A 19,013-nucleotide genomic window follows, 5' to 3' on the forward strand; every position below is an offset into this window, starting at 1 on the left:
ACTGACTGTGTCCATTTTACTCAACTCCAAAACACTTGCCTGCTTCCTGCTTACCCCTGTGGCTCTGTGCCAGTCCTCAGAACGTGTTTGTGAGTAAAGGTATGTCCTTTGTCTACACTGCATTCTTGGATGACTGTGCTGTCAAACGAGAAATGGAAAAGCCCCTCTGCCTTACTTGGTTTCTCTGAATAATACAAATATTGCAGATGATGCATCACATTATGAATTTTCATAGAATGCTGCAATGTATTTGATTCTGTTTAATTCTCAAAATAGCTCTCTGGATATTATTTCCATTTTAGAGAGACGGAATTGAGGCTCAGAGGTGGCAAGTGACTTGTCTGAGATTATTTTGTTGTAAATGGCACTTCCAGGCCCTTAACTCAGGATTTCTGCCTTTCTGCCTCCTACCTCTGCATCACAGCTGCCTCAACCTGTTGTTAATTTTATATTAAGCTGTATTAATTGGGGCTAGGAGTCTTCATAATGCTAAATGTAAATTCTTTGTTTTGTTCAATGTTCTTATTTTATGGTTGGCAAACAAAAACAACAAAACAGCATTGACAACCACAACAGAAACAACCAACTGAAGCTGCAGCTTTTAATCTTTCTAAAGACAATAGGCTAAAGTGAGGTCCTCATAGTAAGATGCTAGTCACCAGGAAGGAAGCCAGGGAAAATCTCCTCCCAGGGGGTAATTGATCCCTATTGGCCTAACACTGAGTTAGGAGGCTCCATGGAGAAGTGTCTGCTTCTTTTCCTCTGCTGTCAGAACAAAGTTCACAAACAACTTTGTTTTCCCCACACCCTTGGAGTTAGCTAGTTAGGGCCCCTATTTATGTCCAGGGGACCAGACCTGGACATTTGTAAAAGAACTGAATATAGATGGATAGCTAAGAAAAAAACAAATGTTAAGATTATCATTATTTATAGCCCAATGATTTAGTAATCTAAAAAAATCTAAGAACAACAAAATAATCCCTAAGAAGGACAAGAATTTTAAAACATGCAGTTTAGAAAACCAAATTTCTCAGGCCTAGAGCTCAAGTAAAAGAAAATCTGAGATAATGAAGTCTGGAACACAGGGCCTGCATTCTGCTCCTGACTCTGTGCCCTTGGGTAAGACATTGAACTTCCCCACCCCAGATTCATCCTACACCCTAAGGAGGGTGTAGGATTTTGTAGCCTTCCTAGTGATGGCATAATATTAATCAGAACCTTAACCAGCTCTATTCTCACTATCCCAGTAAAATGATGTTAAAAATTAGACCTCGTGACATGAGAGAAGAGGGGAAATTAATTACAGATTACAAAGAAAGCGTGGGATCTAAGTTTAGGGTGAGGTGTTTTATTGAACCTCTAGGGTTGGTCATAGCACCTGCCATATAGCAGGTATTCAATAAATGATGTGTAACGGGTGGTTAGACTGATGGAAAGGCAGGCCTTCCCAGTGATGGTAAAGGACCTGGGGCAAAAGAGACCTGTGGTTGAGTCCTGATCCCCACACATTAGCACACTGACTAGACGAAGTTATAAGCTTCAATTTCTTCCTGTGTAAAATGGAGATAATACCTCATAGGGTTATGAGGATTAAATAAGAAAATGCTTAGTTCAGTGCCTAATACACAGGAAGCACACTGTAAATATTAGTTATTATTATTACTAATACTGTGATCATATCTTCCATCCAAAGACTTCTCTGAGGAGCAGGGGGCATCCAGAGATAAAAAGCCTGCAGGTGGGAAATCTGTTAGCCTTCTAGGGCGTTAGGTTTCTGCAGAACTCTGCACCTCTTCCCTGTCCTAGTTCTTAAGAACAGAAACTCTCCAGGGACCTCTGGTGAGGTAGCCGTGGGATGATGAGGTGCAGAAGTAAGCTGGGACCTGTGAGCCTCAATTTCGGCCTCTTCTGCGCTGAGACCCAAGCGGGTCTTGCTTGGCCTGTATGCGTTACTGGGGGAAATGGACGTGGGCCTGAGCGCGGCAGGTGCGAGGGCGCTGCCCCGGGGCCGACCACCCTGCGGGGACACTGTAGCTGTCATTCCTTCTTCTGCAGGCGGGTAGGGGAAGCCGTGGCCAAAGTGGGAGTCGACCGCTCAGCACAGTCTGAGTGTTGATCAGGAAAGTCCAGGCTCTTTCTAAATCTCGCCGCCAGACCTGGTGACCCATTCGCATGTATTTAAGGCGTTTGCACGCAGAACGTTATCACAGAATGTAGCCACCTTTCTTACGATCCGGGAAACCAGAGGTCTCTACAGCTACTCAGGGTAGAGGAATTTCTCCTATCTCCATGTGACATCTTCTGATTTAGAAGAACTAATGTTAGATTTCTCTTGGGCCTTTCCACCTACAGCTATAGTCTTCCCTTTGTTTAGCTAAAATTGAGGCAGGTAGGAAAATATTATTGGGGGCATAAGCCTATTAGTGTGTAAACGTATTTTTATGAAGTGTGCCTCCAGGGAGCCATTAAAAACTGACCTCTCAACCACAGAAATAGATGAGATTTTGAGAACATTGAGAAGCTGCCTTTTGCAAAGTAAATTTGCAATGGTCCTTGACGAAGGGGGGTCGGGGGCGGGGAGAAGTCCAGCCGAGAGAGGAGCTCATTCCACGCTATATTTTTGCAGTTGAAAAGCTGCCTAATCATCGCTAACCGCTTCCCGCATAAGAGTTCTGGGAAGACTTCAGAAACAAGGCAAATGAAGACTTTTCACTGCCTCCTTCGGGCTGTCGCTTCCGGAAGCCAAAGTCCTAGCACGCAGAGCAGCAGGAGAGGGTTACTTTCAGGCAATTCCACTGAGCAAAATAAATCATTTAATGGCATAACGTTCTGGCTTAAAAAATTGGAATTTATCAGAGGCAAAAATATCCTTCAAGAAACTATGGACACTCCGCGCCCTATTCATTTCCATGGCAGCAGAGTATCTGCATCTTGAGCCACCTATACAGATTCATGCCTCGTATCGCTCTCACCTCCTTTCTTTTTGAAGTAAAGCCCTTTCCCAAGAAGGCGGCCAGAAAGTGGACCCCACCAGGGGAAAAAGAAAAATGAAACGCAAATCAGCTTGGCACTGCTTGCGTCTTCCAAAACGCGGTGGGACAAGGCTATTGAGTCTATAGCTAATTCTTTCATGTATATAATATGTATACATATGTATATATTTTTATATACATAAAAGAATTCATATATATGTATATAGCTATGTGGAGCCCTGAAGCAATTCTCCATGCTTTTGTCTCCCTCAAGTTCCCCAGGTGGAGGCAGTCATAAGCATTATAAGCCGCCTTAGTGACCACCAGGGACGGAAACCGTTCATTATCACGTTTCCTTTCATCTCCAGGGGCCCTTTGGCCCGTGACACAAGAGGCTTCGGTACTGGCGCTTTCCCAGAACTGGCCCAGAGGAGCCAGTTCAGAGTCTGACGTCGGGTCTGCATTGAACGTACACACCGAGGTCTATCAGACTCCCCCGATTTTAGCGAAGGGTGCTGACTGCTGTGCTGCTAGAGGCTAGCAAGCTCCCTGTGCGCAGCTGATTAGTTTCAGCAACTCGCCACCTGGGCGCTTTTCTTTAAATTTTGGGAGTAAACTGGGAAAATAAAAAAATCTCCACGTCCACTGGCTCTCTCCCCTTCTCCGACTTCCTCTTTCGACTCGTTTGTGGGAGTTTTCTCCTGTTTGCTGGGACTATAATGTGATGCGCAATCGTTTGTGAATGAACAAAAGTCACCGGCAAGCAGGGAGACGGGGACAGATCGCTGACGGCAGATTGAGGGTGGCAGCAAAGTCCCGGCCTCCAAGGATAATGGGGAGCCGTTTTCCCTCACGCCTGGTCTCTATGGCCCCCTTCGTCTTCCAGGTAAAATGAATGTTCCTTCATCCATCATCCGCAGAGTACCCTCAGGCGTGCGTAGAATCTGCTGATGAAACCTATTAGCGCCGACTGGGCAGCTTTGTGGAGCCACCCGAGGCTCTCCATTGTGGCCTTTGTCTGCAGAATTTAAGCATTTACATAATGCATTAGCACGGAACTCAGCACCGGGTGGGGACATCGCGTGCCAAGCCTGGCGTGGCCAACGCTTCAGCGGCTCCCTCACCCGGCAGCTCCCTAGGACCACCCTCGAGGAGGCATTGGAGTCGGGCTGCAGGCGCACGGGCAAAGAACTTAGCATCTCATCCAAGTACTTCGCCTTCCTTGGCCGTCTCCGGGAGGTTATGCTTAAAAACATAAAAATAAAAATAAAAATAAATGGAGGCGGACAAAGTTTCGGTGGGTGAACTGAAGCTGGGTCCATGTGACCCTGAAGCCGGAGAAATAAACTTAACATGAATCTTGCTTTCCTGGCGGGCGTTGGGACCTCGCCGTTTTTCATGCCAACCGTTGGAAGCTTCGTACTCAACGGCCACAGGTGCCTAGGAGCGCAGAGAGGCCTCGGGTTCAAATCACCGGCGCGCAGGGCCTGGACTCGCGGGTAGCGATCCCCCCACACACACCCTCGCGCCGGCTGAAAGCATGGGGGATTCAGGGCATTTGAAAAAAGAGGGGCTGGGCGCGGTGGCTCACGCCTGTAATCCCAGCGCTTTGGGAGGTCCAGAAGGGCGGATCACTTGAGGTCAGGAGTTCGAGACCAGCCTGGCCAACACCAGCCTGGCCAACATGGTGAAACCCCGTGTCTACTAAAAATACAAAAATTAGCCAGGCGTGGTGCCTGTAATATCAGCTACTTGGGAGGCTGAGGCACGAGAATCGCTTGAACCTGGGAGGCGGAGGTTGCAGTGAGCCCAGATCGCGCCACCGCCCTCCTGCTCTGGGTGATAGTGCAAGGCACCGTCTCAAAACAAAACAAAACGAAAGATTCGGTCAGGAAAGAATCTGCAGGCATTCGAGGCGCTCGCACTTTGCAAAGTAAATGCAATCTCTTTATTAAGCCTAAGTCCCTTATATCTATCCTTTTAGAGGAAGGTGGTCCAACTCAGAAATCTCGCCCAAGAGGACTTTCCACCGAAGACTACCGCGAAGTGCCAGGAACTCGCCCCAGTCCCGACAGGTGCAGGACCTTTCGTTCCGCCACACCTTGGGACTCTACCTCCCTAAATAGGCCACTTAAAAGCCAGTAGTGCAACCGGGATCCCGCGGCGGTAAAGAATCGCTGTGCAGAACCCTGGAGCTGGCAGTCGGCCCGTCCCCCTCCCAAAGAAACCGGGATCCCGCGTCCTCCCCGCCGCTAGCGCAGCGCGCCGGCGGCGCCCAATCAGTGAGCTTTCCGGGTCTGTGACGGCCTTCGGCTCCGCCCCCTCGACGGCCATAAAAAGTCGCAGCGAAGCCTGCACCTCTGAGTACCGCGCGCGGCCCTGCCCCCGGCACGGCCCCCAGGTGCGCTCCTTCTCCGGCTGTTTGTAGCACTGGTCTCACTGTCCCCGCCGTCAGCCACCGGTTCCTTATCCGTCTCATTCCCCATTGTGGCTTGGCTGAGCCGGTCGCCAGGCCTCGCTGTCCTCCTCCTTTGCCTTCCTCTCTCCTCAGCGGCCGTACTTTGCGCCGTACCTCACCTGGCCTGCAGGTGAGCAGCAGCGCAGCACCCCTGTCCGGCGAGCTTAACTTGCCCAGCCCGGCCCCTGCCGGAGTGGCACCGGCACCTCTCCAAGACGCCCTCTTCCCTGCAGGATGAAGAACCCCATGCTGGAGGTGGTGTCTTTACTACTGGAGAAGCTGCTCCTCATCTCCAACTTCACGCTCTTTAGTTCGGGCGCCGCGGGCGAAGACAAAGGGAGGAACAGTTTTTATGAAACCAGCTCTTTCCACCGAGGCGACGTGCTGGAGGTGCCCCGGACCCACCTGACCCACTATGGCATCTACCTAGGAGACAACCGTGTTGCCCACATGATGCCCGACATCCTGTTGGCCCTGACAGACGACATGGGGCGCACGCAGAAGGTGGTCTCCAACAAGCGTCTCATCCTGGGCGTTATTGTCAAAGTGGCCAGCATCCGCGTGGACACAGTGGAGGACTTCGCCTACGGAGCTAACATCCTGGTCAATCACCTGGACGAGTCCCTCCAGAAGAAGGCACTGCTCAACGAGGAGGTGGCGCGGAGGGCTGAGAAGCTGCTGGGCTTTACCCCCTACAGCCTGCTGTGGAACAACTGCGAGCACTTCGTGACCTACTGCAGATATGGCACCCCGATCAGTCCCCAGTCCGACAAGGTATGATGTGTGACTCCCAGGGGACGTGGGCTCCGCGGAGATGCCCCCTCCCATCCCTGACCTTTTCTCTTCCCCGCCAGTAGGGATCTAATTACTGGACACCTCCCCCACCACTTCCATACCATCCTTCTTCTTTTTCTTTTTCTTTTTTTTTTTTTTTTTTTTTTTTGAGACGGAGTCTCGCTCTGTCGCCCAGGCTGGAGTGCAGTGGCGCGATCTCCACCCACTGCAAACTCCGCCTCCAGAGTTCACGCCATTCTCCTGCCTCAGCCTCCTGAGTAGCTGGGACTACAGGCACCCGCCACCACGCCCAGCTAATTTATTTTTGTATTTTTAGTAGAGATGGGGTTTCACCGTATTAGCAAGGATGGTCCCGATCTCCTGACCTCCTGATCCTCCCGCCTCAGCATCCCAAAGTGCTGGGATTACAGGCGTGAGCCACCGTGCCCGGCCTTCCGTAACATTCTTAAAGTTCTAGATTAAGTAAGGAAAGTTCTGGTGTTCCTAAGGTAGGCTAAGTAAATAAGCAAATGGCAACGTGCCTTGCAGGATATCTCGAAATGCATAGAGAAAGGATGTGGCAATGCAGGACCGCTTCCAGAGATTCCAGAGCTGCCCAGTATTGCTGCAGAAGTCATCAGGTGTCCACCCACAATGTAGTTCAAACGACAAAGGGCAAGTGACTGGGGGTGGGGGATACAAGGAATCAGTCACCGCTGCTTGCAACTTTAACCAAGAATTTCACTTGAAAGGAAGAGGTCCAGAGTTTATATTTAATCCATAACACTATAAACAAAGTGCGTGCCTTTAAAATAAGGAACCATGCAGTTTTCTCCCTTTGAAAGCTGCATAGAGGGATTTTTCATTGCTTGCTATAAGCTATCAAAATTCCCAGTAAGAGGGCCCCCTGGTAGGTCCCTTATTCTTTGTGTTGGTGCTTCAGAGTTGTATTTTCCTTGGTATTCTGAATTCTTTCTGGGTTGGCTTTAATCCCCATCTAGACTTCATTGTTAAGCATCCTTTACCCATTAGCCCTAAAGGTAGATTACATTGTTTATGGGTTCCCCAGAGATCAATACAATTAGTTTTCAAGAAGAGATGTTAAACATTGGAAGGTAATTTTTATGAGTATTTTGAAAAAATACTCATGATTATTAAATTAGCCACAAATCCAAAGGGAAAAATGGATTTTTATTTCCTTTTAAAACCTCTTAACTTTTAAAAATAGTTAAGATTTTAAGCCTGAAACTTCACTTACAATTGGAAACTTTCTCAGCCTTCATTGCACTTGTTAAAGAAGTCATTGTTAATGTTCAGTCTTTATAATGGAAACCTGGGCAATAACATATGAGCTTTAGTGTTACTCTTCATGTTTAGATATTTTTGGGACCAGAAAAAGCTAAGTCAGTTTTTTTCATGTAACCAGTTTTTAATTGCTCCACATCTTGGTTAATTTTTTTGACCCATTTGGGAACATCTTTCTCTATCCTCTGTGGGAGAGCATGGAAGTATTTTGCTTTTATAGATCGGTGTATGAAACTCCTTATAGATTTTATAGAGCCACAAAAGACTCAATCTAGGAATTCTTTTCCAAGTAAAATAAAAATACAGTTAGAGCACTGTGCAGCGATTCAAGAATCACAGCTCTAGTCCAGGCCTGTTTAGAAATGAACTCCACCACATTTACAAACACGGGCTCCCAAAGTGTACAAAAGGAAACATGTCAGATTTACTTAGGAACCAAGCAAATCATTTCTCTAAGGAAAAACAGTATTTCTCTCAGGTAATTAGGAGTTACCCTTTCATGGAACACATATAGCGCTGCGTTATATATTTCTACAGAAAAACAGTAACTAGTGCTTTTGTAAGGTAGTAAAATATTTAATCTGCATAAATAACTAGTTGGAGTAGTTTTTCATCTTTGGAAACTTTGTTAGGGTCTACAGAAGTAGAGAAGTGTTTTAATTGCTGTTGCTGCATAGCACCTCTTGTGAAACTGAGTTTTGTCTTCACTTTGAATGGTCTAACAAACAATTTGGCCACAGAGTAGATTTCCCGGGGGAAAAAAAAAAGTTTTCATCCCAAATTTCCTAATTCTACAAACTGTTTTTGAACATGCACTGAGAGAAGTAGGTCATTAATACTGAAGGAAGGACTGGTTTCTACTTTTTAGAAACATAAGAAATTATTTGATTCTGGGTCTGATTGCTGAGTTCTCCATATATGCAACTAATATTAACATGAGAGTTACAAAGTTGCCTCTTACTTAAATTTGAGTTAATAAAAACTCTCAAGAACCCACTACCCCTAAGGAAAACACTGCAATTAGTTTGCAAATGAATGAACTGGAAAAGAACATTTACTCCTTTGTGGTAACACTCTATTTTACAAGTTTAGGAGTCATAAAATAATGGGATTTTTATAATACTGTTGACAATCAGTATTTTGTAAACTAAAAATTCCTTTGGTTAATAACTATTACTATTCCTTATGCTTTTTCTACCATGATTTTTTTTACTTTGTTAATACTGCTCTTTCATTGCCAAAAATGATTGCAAATGCCCCTTTTAATTTGTGTGGATTGAGTGCTCACAAGAGTGTTCCTACGGACTTATTGACCCCTTCTAGAAATTTCCTACTGTTGAGCACCACTAAAGATGCCTGCTGGTCTGCTGACCAAGTGAACAGGAACAGGGTATTAGACATGAGTTGCTTTTTGAGAAAAATCTGCTTTTGTGGGAAATACAGTCGAAAATGATTCTGATTGACTTAATTATAAATTATCAAGGAAAAAAATAAGGGTAACTGTATTTACAACTTAGTCATTTACAAAAATATGTCTTCCATCAACCTCCTTTTCTCCCTGTCCTGAAAACTTCAATTTGATCTTTACCAACTTAAAATAGTATACTTCTCAATGCCTTGCTAGTTTATTAAAAAAGGACAAATAGTATGTCTGATAGAAAAATAGGCCAACATCTAGATAAGAGTTTCACACTTGTTTAGGTAATTGTGTAAAAGTATAGATAGAGATAACCATACTGTCAAAATGGTGTATTAAAACATATTGAACTTGTTCATTCTATACCTTAATAATTTGGAAACCTAGCTGCCCAGTACCATGTAAGCCACTGTAGAAAACCCTAAAAGAACATAAAATGCCATGTCTAGAAACAGAGCTTAAAATTAGTATGAATAGCAAAACCCATATAGAAATGACAATCACTGCATTCTGGCATCGACGGCAATATGGTAGAGATAATTGTCAACAAATAGAGTACTAATAATAATCACTGTAATACCTTATGTTTATACAGCACGTAGAAGAATACAGAGGACTTGTGCATCAAACATCTCAGTTAATCCTCAGAACAATTTGAGTGTTCCCATTTGACTACTTGAGGTGACATAGCCAATAAGAGCTGGAGCCAGGACTCAGACATAGGCCATCATTTCTAAGTAAAATTATTTTTCTAAGGAAAACATTACACATATTAGAAGGATGCATTCCTCAGGGGTAGGGACAATATTTGTCGTCTTTTCCAGCAGCCAGTTATGTGTCACATAATTGATCCTGAATTTAGCATATTTAGTCAGGAAATGGGATTTGACAATAAAATTAGACTTTCTATGCCGGTAGATTTTGAGACTTATAAAAAAGTTATCATTGGTATCATTAGATTTTAGAATGGCAGATTGGAGGAATTGAATCTACTTTTAATTCGCCAAATTCTATTATTTTTACTCAAGATTAGAGACACCTCTTTGCTCATCTAATTTTAAAATATGCTATTGTTATTGATAAGCAGTTTGATGTTTTAAGCCTTTAGTCCTGAATAACTATGTGGTTATACTTTCTATAGTTTTCTATAAATGCTGTATTTACATAGGCAACTGCCATTATTAACTTAGTTGCCTAAGGGATCATTTCTGCTACTATACGGTATAGAATCAGAACTGGATTCTTAACATTGTAAATTTTTTTGTAAGTCATAAGAGAAAGTCTAGTTCTTCTGGTAGACAGAAAATAGCTGGGAAAACTGATTTACTGTTTGATATATGTGATTCTTCTTGGGTTTAGCCACCTTTCCTAATTTTCCAATATTTTATTTTCCAGTTTTGTGAGACTGTGAAGATAATTATTCGTGATCAGAGAAGTGTTCTTGCTTCAGCAGTCTTGGGATTGGCGTCTATAGTCTGTACTGGCTTGGTATCATACACTACCCTTCCTGCAATTTTTATTCCATTCTTCCTATGGATGGCTGGCTAACTTCATACCCCCATGACAGTGTGTGTATTCTGTATGTAAATATGTTTATATTTATAGAGCATCAATCAATATAAGCATTATTGAGAAAAATGTGACCTGTAACACTGTGTTCTGGATGAAAATGTGATTAGGAATCACGCAAAGTGCTTACTGTGTAAGCCCAAGAACAAAGGCTTTCTGAATCTTCTCAGGCAGTTCAGATTTAAAGCACCATCCAAACCTTGGAAATATGACAGGTTGTGGTAGAATTCAGCAATATGAGAAAACCAGCCCCTAAAATGATAGCCACAAGATATTAATTGTGTTTTTTTTTCTCCTGTAATCCTTGTACTGTTCGGCTGAATTTGAAGATTGGAAGACTTATATTGAGACCAGTAACTTTGCTGTAAATTTACTTTGTTTCATTGAAAAAACAAATTGATAAACATATTTAACTGGAAGAATTTTCTTTATTCAAATGAAAACATGTTTGATGACTGGTCAAAAAATAAGCTCATAATCTATTTTTTTCATGTAGTATATAAGTCAAGAATATTTTATTGTCATTATGTGAAACCAATATTGGCAAATAGTACTTTAATGATAAAGTAAATGACCAGAAATTATAGAAATCTGTGTTTTCCTGTGAAAATAGCACTATAGTATCACTTGAACAATTCGATTTGGCTTTACTTACTAGGAAGCCTGGAATTCATTATTTTTTTCCTTTTATGTGCCACTGTGGCTACTTTAAACCACTCTGAGAGGTAAATGGATATAAGATTGAAGTTATGTGGGTATTTGGCATGTGTGTGTGAAATAAATATGTAGATAGTCACATATACACAGACTGAGAGATAAATTGTTCTTGATTGCTTTATTATCATCATACTAGTGTGTTCATTATAGAGTATCTGTAGAGGTGAATGTAAAAGTAAGTCCAATCTATTTTCTTATGTCATTGAATTTGTAGTGTTAACTTGCATATATGTTATTGGATGGGTTGTCTTTTAAAGCATTTACTAATGTACTCTGAAATTTTTAAAAGCCTTCAGATTTGTTTTCTAGTCACTTTTTTCCATATCATTTCTAATTATAGTTTATATCCTTAAAAGAAGGATGCCACAGTAGTATGTAAAACCCAAACAAGTAGAACCCAAGCAAATAAAATTATTTAAAATAATTTTAAAGTGGCTTAGTACTGCCAGTCACATAAATTGATTCTGCTGAGGGTCTTATAAGAATTGAGATATAACAATGGTAAAACAAGCATTCAAGCACTTTTACAAAATTACCAAATTCTTAAAATGAAGCCACAGCTAGACTTGCATTTCAGGTATTAAAATTGCTTTCTTAACTGTCAAGAATCACAAAATAACAAATCATATTATGAGTGAATATGGGGAGGGTGGGGCCAATCAGTCAATGATAATCTGAACAAATTTTAAGAGCAGATTTTAGATTAATAATGTTTTATCACCACTAATTTGCCCACAACAAACTTAGTATTTAATTTTTCAAATTAAATATTAAATTATTTAAGTATTTTAAATAATTAAAACATTAAATGGCAACACCACAGAATATAGGTGTTCTCTGGACCTATTCCAACCACTTAAAATTATCTTAAGTATGCATACATAAAAGCAACCACTATGAGAACTACCGTGTTAGTGGTTTTTCACTTACTGTATATTACCCTTGTAGGAATAGTTTAAGGAAATTCATTTCTTAAAAATACAGTGTCCTCAAATAATTAATTTTTTTGCAAACTTTAGTTATTACAGGCAGCAAAAACCACTGTCTGAAACTAAATCTGTGTTCAAAGATAAAGACCCCTCATTAAAAGCCAAGGACGTTCTTAAGATTGGAACTGACATAATGAGTCTTGACTTACTTCAGTAAAGCAAGATTCAATTCCTTGTTCATTTGAGTGTTCATTATATGCCAGGCATTGACCAGTTGCAATTTTATGGTCCAGAATTAATATTATTATTCGTAAACTAGCTATAATAGAGTATATACAGTGCTGTGGGAATACAGGGGAAGAAGCAATTAAATCTGCTAGAAGGGTAAGAGAAATCTGTATGCAGGAGGCAATGCTAGCATTAAGCCAAGAAATAGTGTGAGGTGATCTTATCACACTGATGTGTTCACCTGTTTATGGGAAAAGGAAACTAGGATGGTTTTATTTGTGAAATGTTCTACAACGCTAGAACTGTTGAACTTCTTGGGAGAAAAGGAGAATCTTTGTTTTGTTGTGCTGAGTTTGATTAGTTGCTTAACAAACTAGAAAGAAAAGCACATCTTCCTGATCACAGTTATAAAAGAAACCCTGAGGCCGGGCGCGGTGGCTCAAGCCTGTAATCCCAGCACTTTGGGAGGCCGAGGAGGGAGGATCACGAGGTCAGGAGATCGAGACCATCCTAGCTAACACAGTGAAACCCCATCTCTACTAAAAATACAAAATTAGCTGGGCGTGGTGGCCGGCGCCTGTAGTCCCAGCTACTCATGAGGTTGAGGCAGGAGAATGGCGTGAACCGAGGAGGCGGAGCTTGCAGTGAGTGGAAATTGCGCCACTGCACTCCAGCCTGGGCAACAGAGTGAGACTCCATCTCAAAAAAAAAAAAAAAAGAAGAAGAAACCCTGAGCCATTAATGTGTCTCGTAACTTGAGGAAGCTCACGAATTTCTCTGGGCTTTATCCATTAAGATTCATCCTTATGCTCCTGCAAGTCTCTTATATTTATGTATTTCTATTCTGATTTCTGAAATGATAACCTAGTAGTGTCTGATGAAGTTTTTTCATGCTTATTTTATTCTTTGTCATAGGTGAAGGAAGAATAGGACTAATTGGGGCTAAGATGAATTAATGTAAGTGTCAGATACTAGGCAGGTGTTAGGGATGAAATGATGAATGAGGCATGGACCTGTTCCTCAGAGTTTATGGCCCAGTAGACATAACTGTATTAGGACTTTCTGCAGTTGACATTTGCATAAAGCTGACTGACTGAAGGAACAGAAAGTGAGATGGTTAATTTTAACAGATATGACCAAATTTATACAAACCATATACCAACACTTGAAAGATGGGTGGATATTTTCCAGGAAACAGATTTTGGGCAGGACATTCCATGCACTGGAAATAGCATGAACAAATGCATGAAAATTGCCTACAACATGCCTGGCACATAGCTGTGAGGTACCCTATGAGTTGTTGACTTGAAAACATGGAACTGCACAGGGCATTCAGGCAAGTGCAAGTGGTTCAGGGGCCAGCGCAGAGCAAGAGTGCTGAGTAAAGATGTCAGAAAAGGAAAGCAATGGTCTGGTACAAGTCTTGTGTAGAACAAGAAGTTTAGACTTTTGAACAGGCAATCGAGATTTGGGGTTCAGAAAGATAAATCCCAAAAGTATGGAGGACAAAGGGACTCATTTTAAAGGACTAGCTAAGATGCTCAATCTCTAAAAAAAAAAGGATCTGTATTCGTGAGAGTAGAGAGAAAGGTTGTTTAGGAAGAGTCAACAGACTTTAGCAAAATCGTTTTATTTGATTCATGCATAACTCCTGATGGAGTGTCAAGGAAGACTCATTCACTTTTCTTTCCTGCCAGAAAGTTGGTTCTTGCAAAATAGATTAACTTGATGACTATGTGTATATTGGATACTCCTAATTTTAGCTCTGTTAGATATGTTTCTTTCTAAGGACAAGCAACTATGTATAGATTTGTTGTTTAAATTTTTTTTCAGTATATATATGTTTCTTGTTTTTCTATTTTTCTACTTCATACTGTTAATGTCAAATATCAAAAATGTTTTCCAGCAATATCAAGTTATGGCAATGGCAAAAGTCCTTGTTGTAGATGAGAAGCATATAAGAAATGGTTGCCAATCTTTGTTTTGTATGATCTATTTAGAGTTTTAACCAACCTAGATCTGACAGCTAAGCTAATTTTATATTTGGTATACATGCATGTCAAATAAAGTTAATTTTACATACTATTCTCTCTTGTCTTTAAATTTTAAATACATAAATGTAGATCACAAACTTTTTTTTTCAGCATGGTAGCCTGAAGAATTTTGCCTTTCCAATCTTCCTTTACAGATTACCAAACATAGTTTTATGCATTTGAAGTTAAAACTTTATGTGGATCTGTCTTCAGACTGATAATATCTATGTTATCCATATCTTGAAGCCTACCTTGATTGTGTAGGAATAGGTTCTGTGTAATATTAAATAACATATCCCTTCTCCATTGCACAAAATTAAGTAACAATGACAACAAATAATTAGTCATAATATGAACTCTATACAGTTGACCCTTGGGCAAAACAAGTTTTGTTTGTTTTTGTTTTTGAGACAGGGTCTCTCTTTGTCTTACAGGCTGCAGTGTAGGGACACAATCCTAGCTCACTGTAATCTCAAACTCCTGGTCTCAAGCGTTCCTCCTGCCTCAGCCTCCTAAGTAGCTGGGACTACACGTGCATGCCACAATGCCCAGCTAATTTTAAATTTTTTCGCAGAGATGGAGTCTTGCTATGTTGCCTGGGCTGGTCTTGAACTCTTGGCTTTAATTGACCCTCCCACCTAAGCCTCCAAAAGCACTAGGATTATGGGTGTGAGCCACCAGGCCCAGCGACAACATGGGTTTTAACTGGGTGGGTCCATTTACGTGCAAAATTTTTCAACCAAATGTGGACAGAAAACCAAGTATTCCTAGGATCTGAAACCTGCTTATATAGGCAGGGCCAACTTCTGTATATGTGGGTTCCAGTTCCTGCAGGGCTGACTGCCAGACTTGACTATGCGTGGATTTGGGTGTACATGTGGGTCCTGGGCCAATCCTCTGAAGATATCGAGGAAACACTGTAACCAGATTTATGGGTGAGGAGGTGATGGGATGTGAGTAGAAGCAAATTCCAGGGCCAGTCTTGAAATGCATTCATAGCAGTGCCAAGGACCATAGAGGTTACTGAGCTTAATGCTTAGCCATCCAATGACATTTAAAGATGTGGAAAATCAGGCTCCTAGGGGTTGAGGTGCTTCAGAGAAAGACCCAGAACTTTGCTCCAGATTTCATTCCATTATACCTCCCTGAGGTATAATGGCTCCCTGAGGTCTCCCAGGGATTAGAAAAACTTTTCTCCAATGAATGTATTTATTTCTTGCACACCTTCTATGTACTTTAAGCAGGATCACACAAGAATAAACTGGTTAGAATCTTAGTCCTGGAATTGCTCAGACTAATGTAAAAGAATGGCAAGATTTTAAAATAATGGTAGGCTTGTACAAGTGTCAGAAGAGCAGATATGAAACCTTTACCTGTCTGATGGGGACCAATAAAGGAGAGGGGTGTCACGTCACAGAAGTCTTCATTAATACCTTAACTGACCTGTAAAGAATATGAACACTTAAGGTGAAAAAGACCTCCTTTTTCCAGGCCTTTCAGGCACAGGGAGGAGCAACTATTACACAAAGGGGTGGAGTCAGGAGAACCCATATCACAGTTGGGTTACAACAGGGCGTTAAGAACAATCACTTGAGATTATATTGTTGCTGTGAGAGAAAGGTGCCAGTCCTGCCACAAAGAACTCACCATTCCTTTGGAGAAAACAAGTCTGACTCAGATGCTGCTGCAGACAGGAGGCAAGTTCACGGAGGACTTTGCATTGTGAAAGTTTGGAGAGGAAAGAAAGCATTTCCCAAACTTTGCAACTGGGTCCCGTGAGTATTAGGAGCATGTGATTTTCTGAAACACATGAAGAAGAGGTGTGCAGTTAGTTTGTGAGGAAAAGAAACACTTTTTTTTTTGGATGGGGTTTCATTTAAGGTTACAAGGAGAAGTGGAAAGTACAGAAATCACTTCAGTGCTCAGCAGATGAATAGTCACTGCTCCCTGTTCAGCTCACAACTGTTCCTGCATCCTCAAACAACTCTAGTGATATCTTCTTCTCGAGTCTGGATTCTGGTGCTGCTATTTGCTCCCACTTAGCTTATGATGGCTACTCGCGTGGCAGCCCACCTACTGCCACTAACTCACACTGCATCATTGTTTCTGCTGCCTTGTGGTTTTCATTACACTTCTACCCTGTTACTTTTAGCTTCTGCTCCACTATACCTGGTCGCTGTCTTTCATTTAAAATTGCAAAGGGATCTAACCAAGCTGATCAGTCACTATGCAATATTTGTGGTCACAGTAAACAGTTCTCTAGCCAGGCTACTGAATGGACCATTGATTCCCCTGATGGCCTTTAGGTCTGGTACCTTCAGATCAGGTGACATCCTTAGGCTAATCACTTGTTGCCAAATTGCACGACCATGTGTTCCCAGGCATGGAGATCTACTCTTATTCTTAAGGAGCTACTCATAACTGATATCGCTTGGAGGGTGGCTTTCTGCTTTAGTTTAAATGGGAGACCTATATCTAATGATCACTTTAGAGAGCTTATTCTGTAGCAATATAGAGAATGGATTGGACGAGGAGATGTAAATTAAAGAATATGAAGTCTATTACCAAGAAGCAGAAGAGAAATGATGAAGACTAGATGAAGTCAGTGTCAGTGGAGATGGAGCGGAGAGAATGGATTGATTTGAGGGGTGTGAAAGATGGAGAGTGTTTCATATAGGGTCCAACCAAGGAAACAAAAACCATTCTAGGTACTGTCTAGTGGTGTGTGTGCATAAGAGACACCGTGGCTTCTCCTTTCCTTTCCTCTCACCCTCCAATCTCCTGTGAGGACTTCACATTGGGCAGCTAATGCAGAAACCAGCTGACAGGAGAGCCTGGAAAACAGCCTGCTGAGCAAGGCAACAATGTATCTGAGGGACAATAGGCCGAGGCAGGCACCAGATTGGTATGACTGATTGTACTGTGGCATCATGGCTAATTTAGGGGAATTTTTTAAAAATGAGGCTTGGGAGAAGTATGAATCTGGATTTGGATCTATGAAGTCTGAGTATCCCAGGGTCTCACAGTTCTCACAGGTAGGCAATAGGAAATTGGAGTCTCATAAGACAGAGTTCAGGGATAGGAATGTATTTGGGAGTTATTATAACAGTGGTGGTTCAGGCCAAGGATGTGAGTAAGCTAGACCATCCTGGGGAAGTTTATGAAGAACTTTTTTTTTTTTTTTAAGATAAGGATGGAAGACTAGGGTCACAAACAAGGGGAAGGAAGAATGATCCAGAATAGTTCCAGGAGGAGACTGCAAAATAATGGTACAAAAAGTTAGAGCAGACCTCATACAGGAGAGATTGTATGAGGAAGCCAAGGAGGAGTGAGCTTTTGAAGGTATGGGTGTGAACAGCATCAAGATACAGAAATGAGATAAGAACTGATTAGTGCCTACATTGGATCTGGCAAAAAGGAGACTGTGAGTGACCTTGATTAATAGGCATTCCACTAACTTCAAGTATGGGGGTGTTAGGGATGTTGCGGTTGCGGGGAGAAGGCAGACTGTGGGTTGAGATTTAAATGGAAGATGACTACGAGCTTCTCTTTGTAGCAGTTTGGTGGGAGAAGAAAGAAACAGATAAAGCCCAAAGACTCAGAAAGCAGTATAACGTGATATCTCTTACTACTTCCGCATGCTTTAGAACAAAATGTACCGTGACCTGTCGCAAGTTAATTTTTGTAATTATTTTCTGAGGGACAAACACTCTTTTTTGTGACATTATCACAATTGTACTTTTTTTCCAAGACTGATTACTATCAGAGGTTCAGTCTAATCAATGAGCATTCTCATTTCTACTGGCTTCTTTGAAAAGAACACATATTCAGATTCAGAGTCTAACAGGCTCACATGATTGGGAAAGGGTAGAAATTAAAACTGCACTGCATGGGACTCTCGATTCTTGGGCTCTCATTCAAACAACCTGTTGAGGAAAGTCCATTACCATTCCTTCCCTTTCACGGAATGATAGAACAGAGAGATCAAGAAACAGTGCAAGACTCAAACTTTCGGAAACTTTTTGACCAGCATGACCTCATAAACACTTCAGATTCTTTATAATTAAATTATTCATTGAAAAATAGAATTGAAGGTTAAATAAATCCAGGTGGTTAACAGAACCAATGACAATCAGACAAAGTAACGGTTTCTTATCCCTTTGTCCTATACTAACCCAATTCACATAGCATCTTGAGACCACTTTATCTGGCACTTGACTGAATCACCATCCATTGAAGAAGAATATGTTAGTATTCCCAAAAAAACCTTCTTGTTTATGATGAGCCAAACAATGATTCCAAATTCAAAAATTTATCAGATAAACAACACTTGTCTGCTAAGCCTGGCTCAGCAGCAGCTGCCCCCAAGAATCTGTTCAGGCATAAGCTTTATGTTGGTCTAGACACCTGATCTGACCAGGTGTCTCACTGCTGGGTAAAAACCTAAAAGGTAGCAATTGCTACATGCTTGATGAACATCAAGATTTATTTCTTCTTCAATCCCCCCATGCCCCCAATTCTCTTCTTTACACATCACATCTCCACACACATCTTTCTCTACTTTACCTCTGACAAGTCACAGACAAATGACTGCCAGGGAATTTAACCATG

The 19,013-nt window shown here is 41.9% G+C and overlaps 1 protein-coding gene and 1 long non-coding RNA gene across 2 annotated transcripts in view; one reads left to right on the forward strand and one right to left on the reverse strand.

Moving 5' to 3' along the window:
* The first annotated feature begins 5,271 nt into the window (after positions 1 to 5,271).
* Positions 5,272 to 14,454, forward strand: LRAT (lecithin retinol acyltransferase). The gene is made up of 2 exons (XM_063705610.1): positions 5,272 to 6,204; positions 10,322 to 14,454. The coding sequence occupies exons 1-2, from the start codon at positions 5,665 to 5,667 to the stop codon at positions 10,472 to 10,474; spliced, it is 693 nt and encodes a 230-aa protein (XP_063561680.1). The 5' UTR covers positions 5,272 to 5,664; the 3' UTR covers positions 10,475 to 14,454.
* Positions 14,455 to 16,093: 1,639 nt separating this feature from the next.
* LOC134758368 (uncharacterized) overlaps positions 16,094 to 19,013 on the reverse strand; it is a 28,593-nt gene continuing 25,673 nt past the window's right edge. The window contains exon 4 of the long non-coding RNA XR_010133527.1: positions 16,094 to 16,202. This is a non-coding gene — a long non-coding RNA (uncharacterized lncRNA). The remainder of the gene's footprint in view (positions 16,203 to 19,013) is intronic.

This window comes from Gorilla gorilla, chromosome 3 (assembly GCF_029281585.2).
Source record: "Gorilla gorilla gorilla isolate KB3781 chromosome 3, NHGRI_mGorGor1-v2.1_pri, whole genome shotgun sequence".
NCBI classification, from domain to species: domain Eukaryota; kingdom Metazoa; phylum Chordata; class Mammalia; order Primates; family Hominidae; genus Gorilla; species Gorilla gorilla.

What these genes read in the sequence shown, in the direction of transcription:
- LRAT (XM_063705610.1), top strand. Translation starts at nt 5,665, where the DNA reads ATGAAGAACCCCATGCTGGAGGTGGTGTCTTTACTACTGGAGAAGCTG. An exon ending in TCAGTCCCCAGTCCGACAAG is followed by an intron (nt 6,205 to 10,321) that starts GTATGATGTGTG and finishes TTTATTTTCCAG; the next exon opens with TTTTGTGAGACTGTGAAGAT.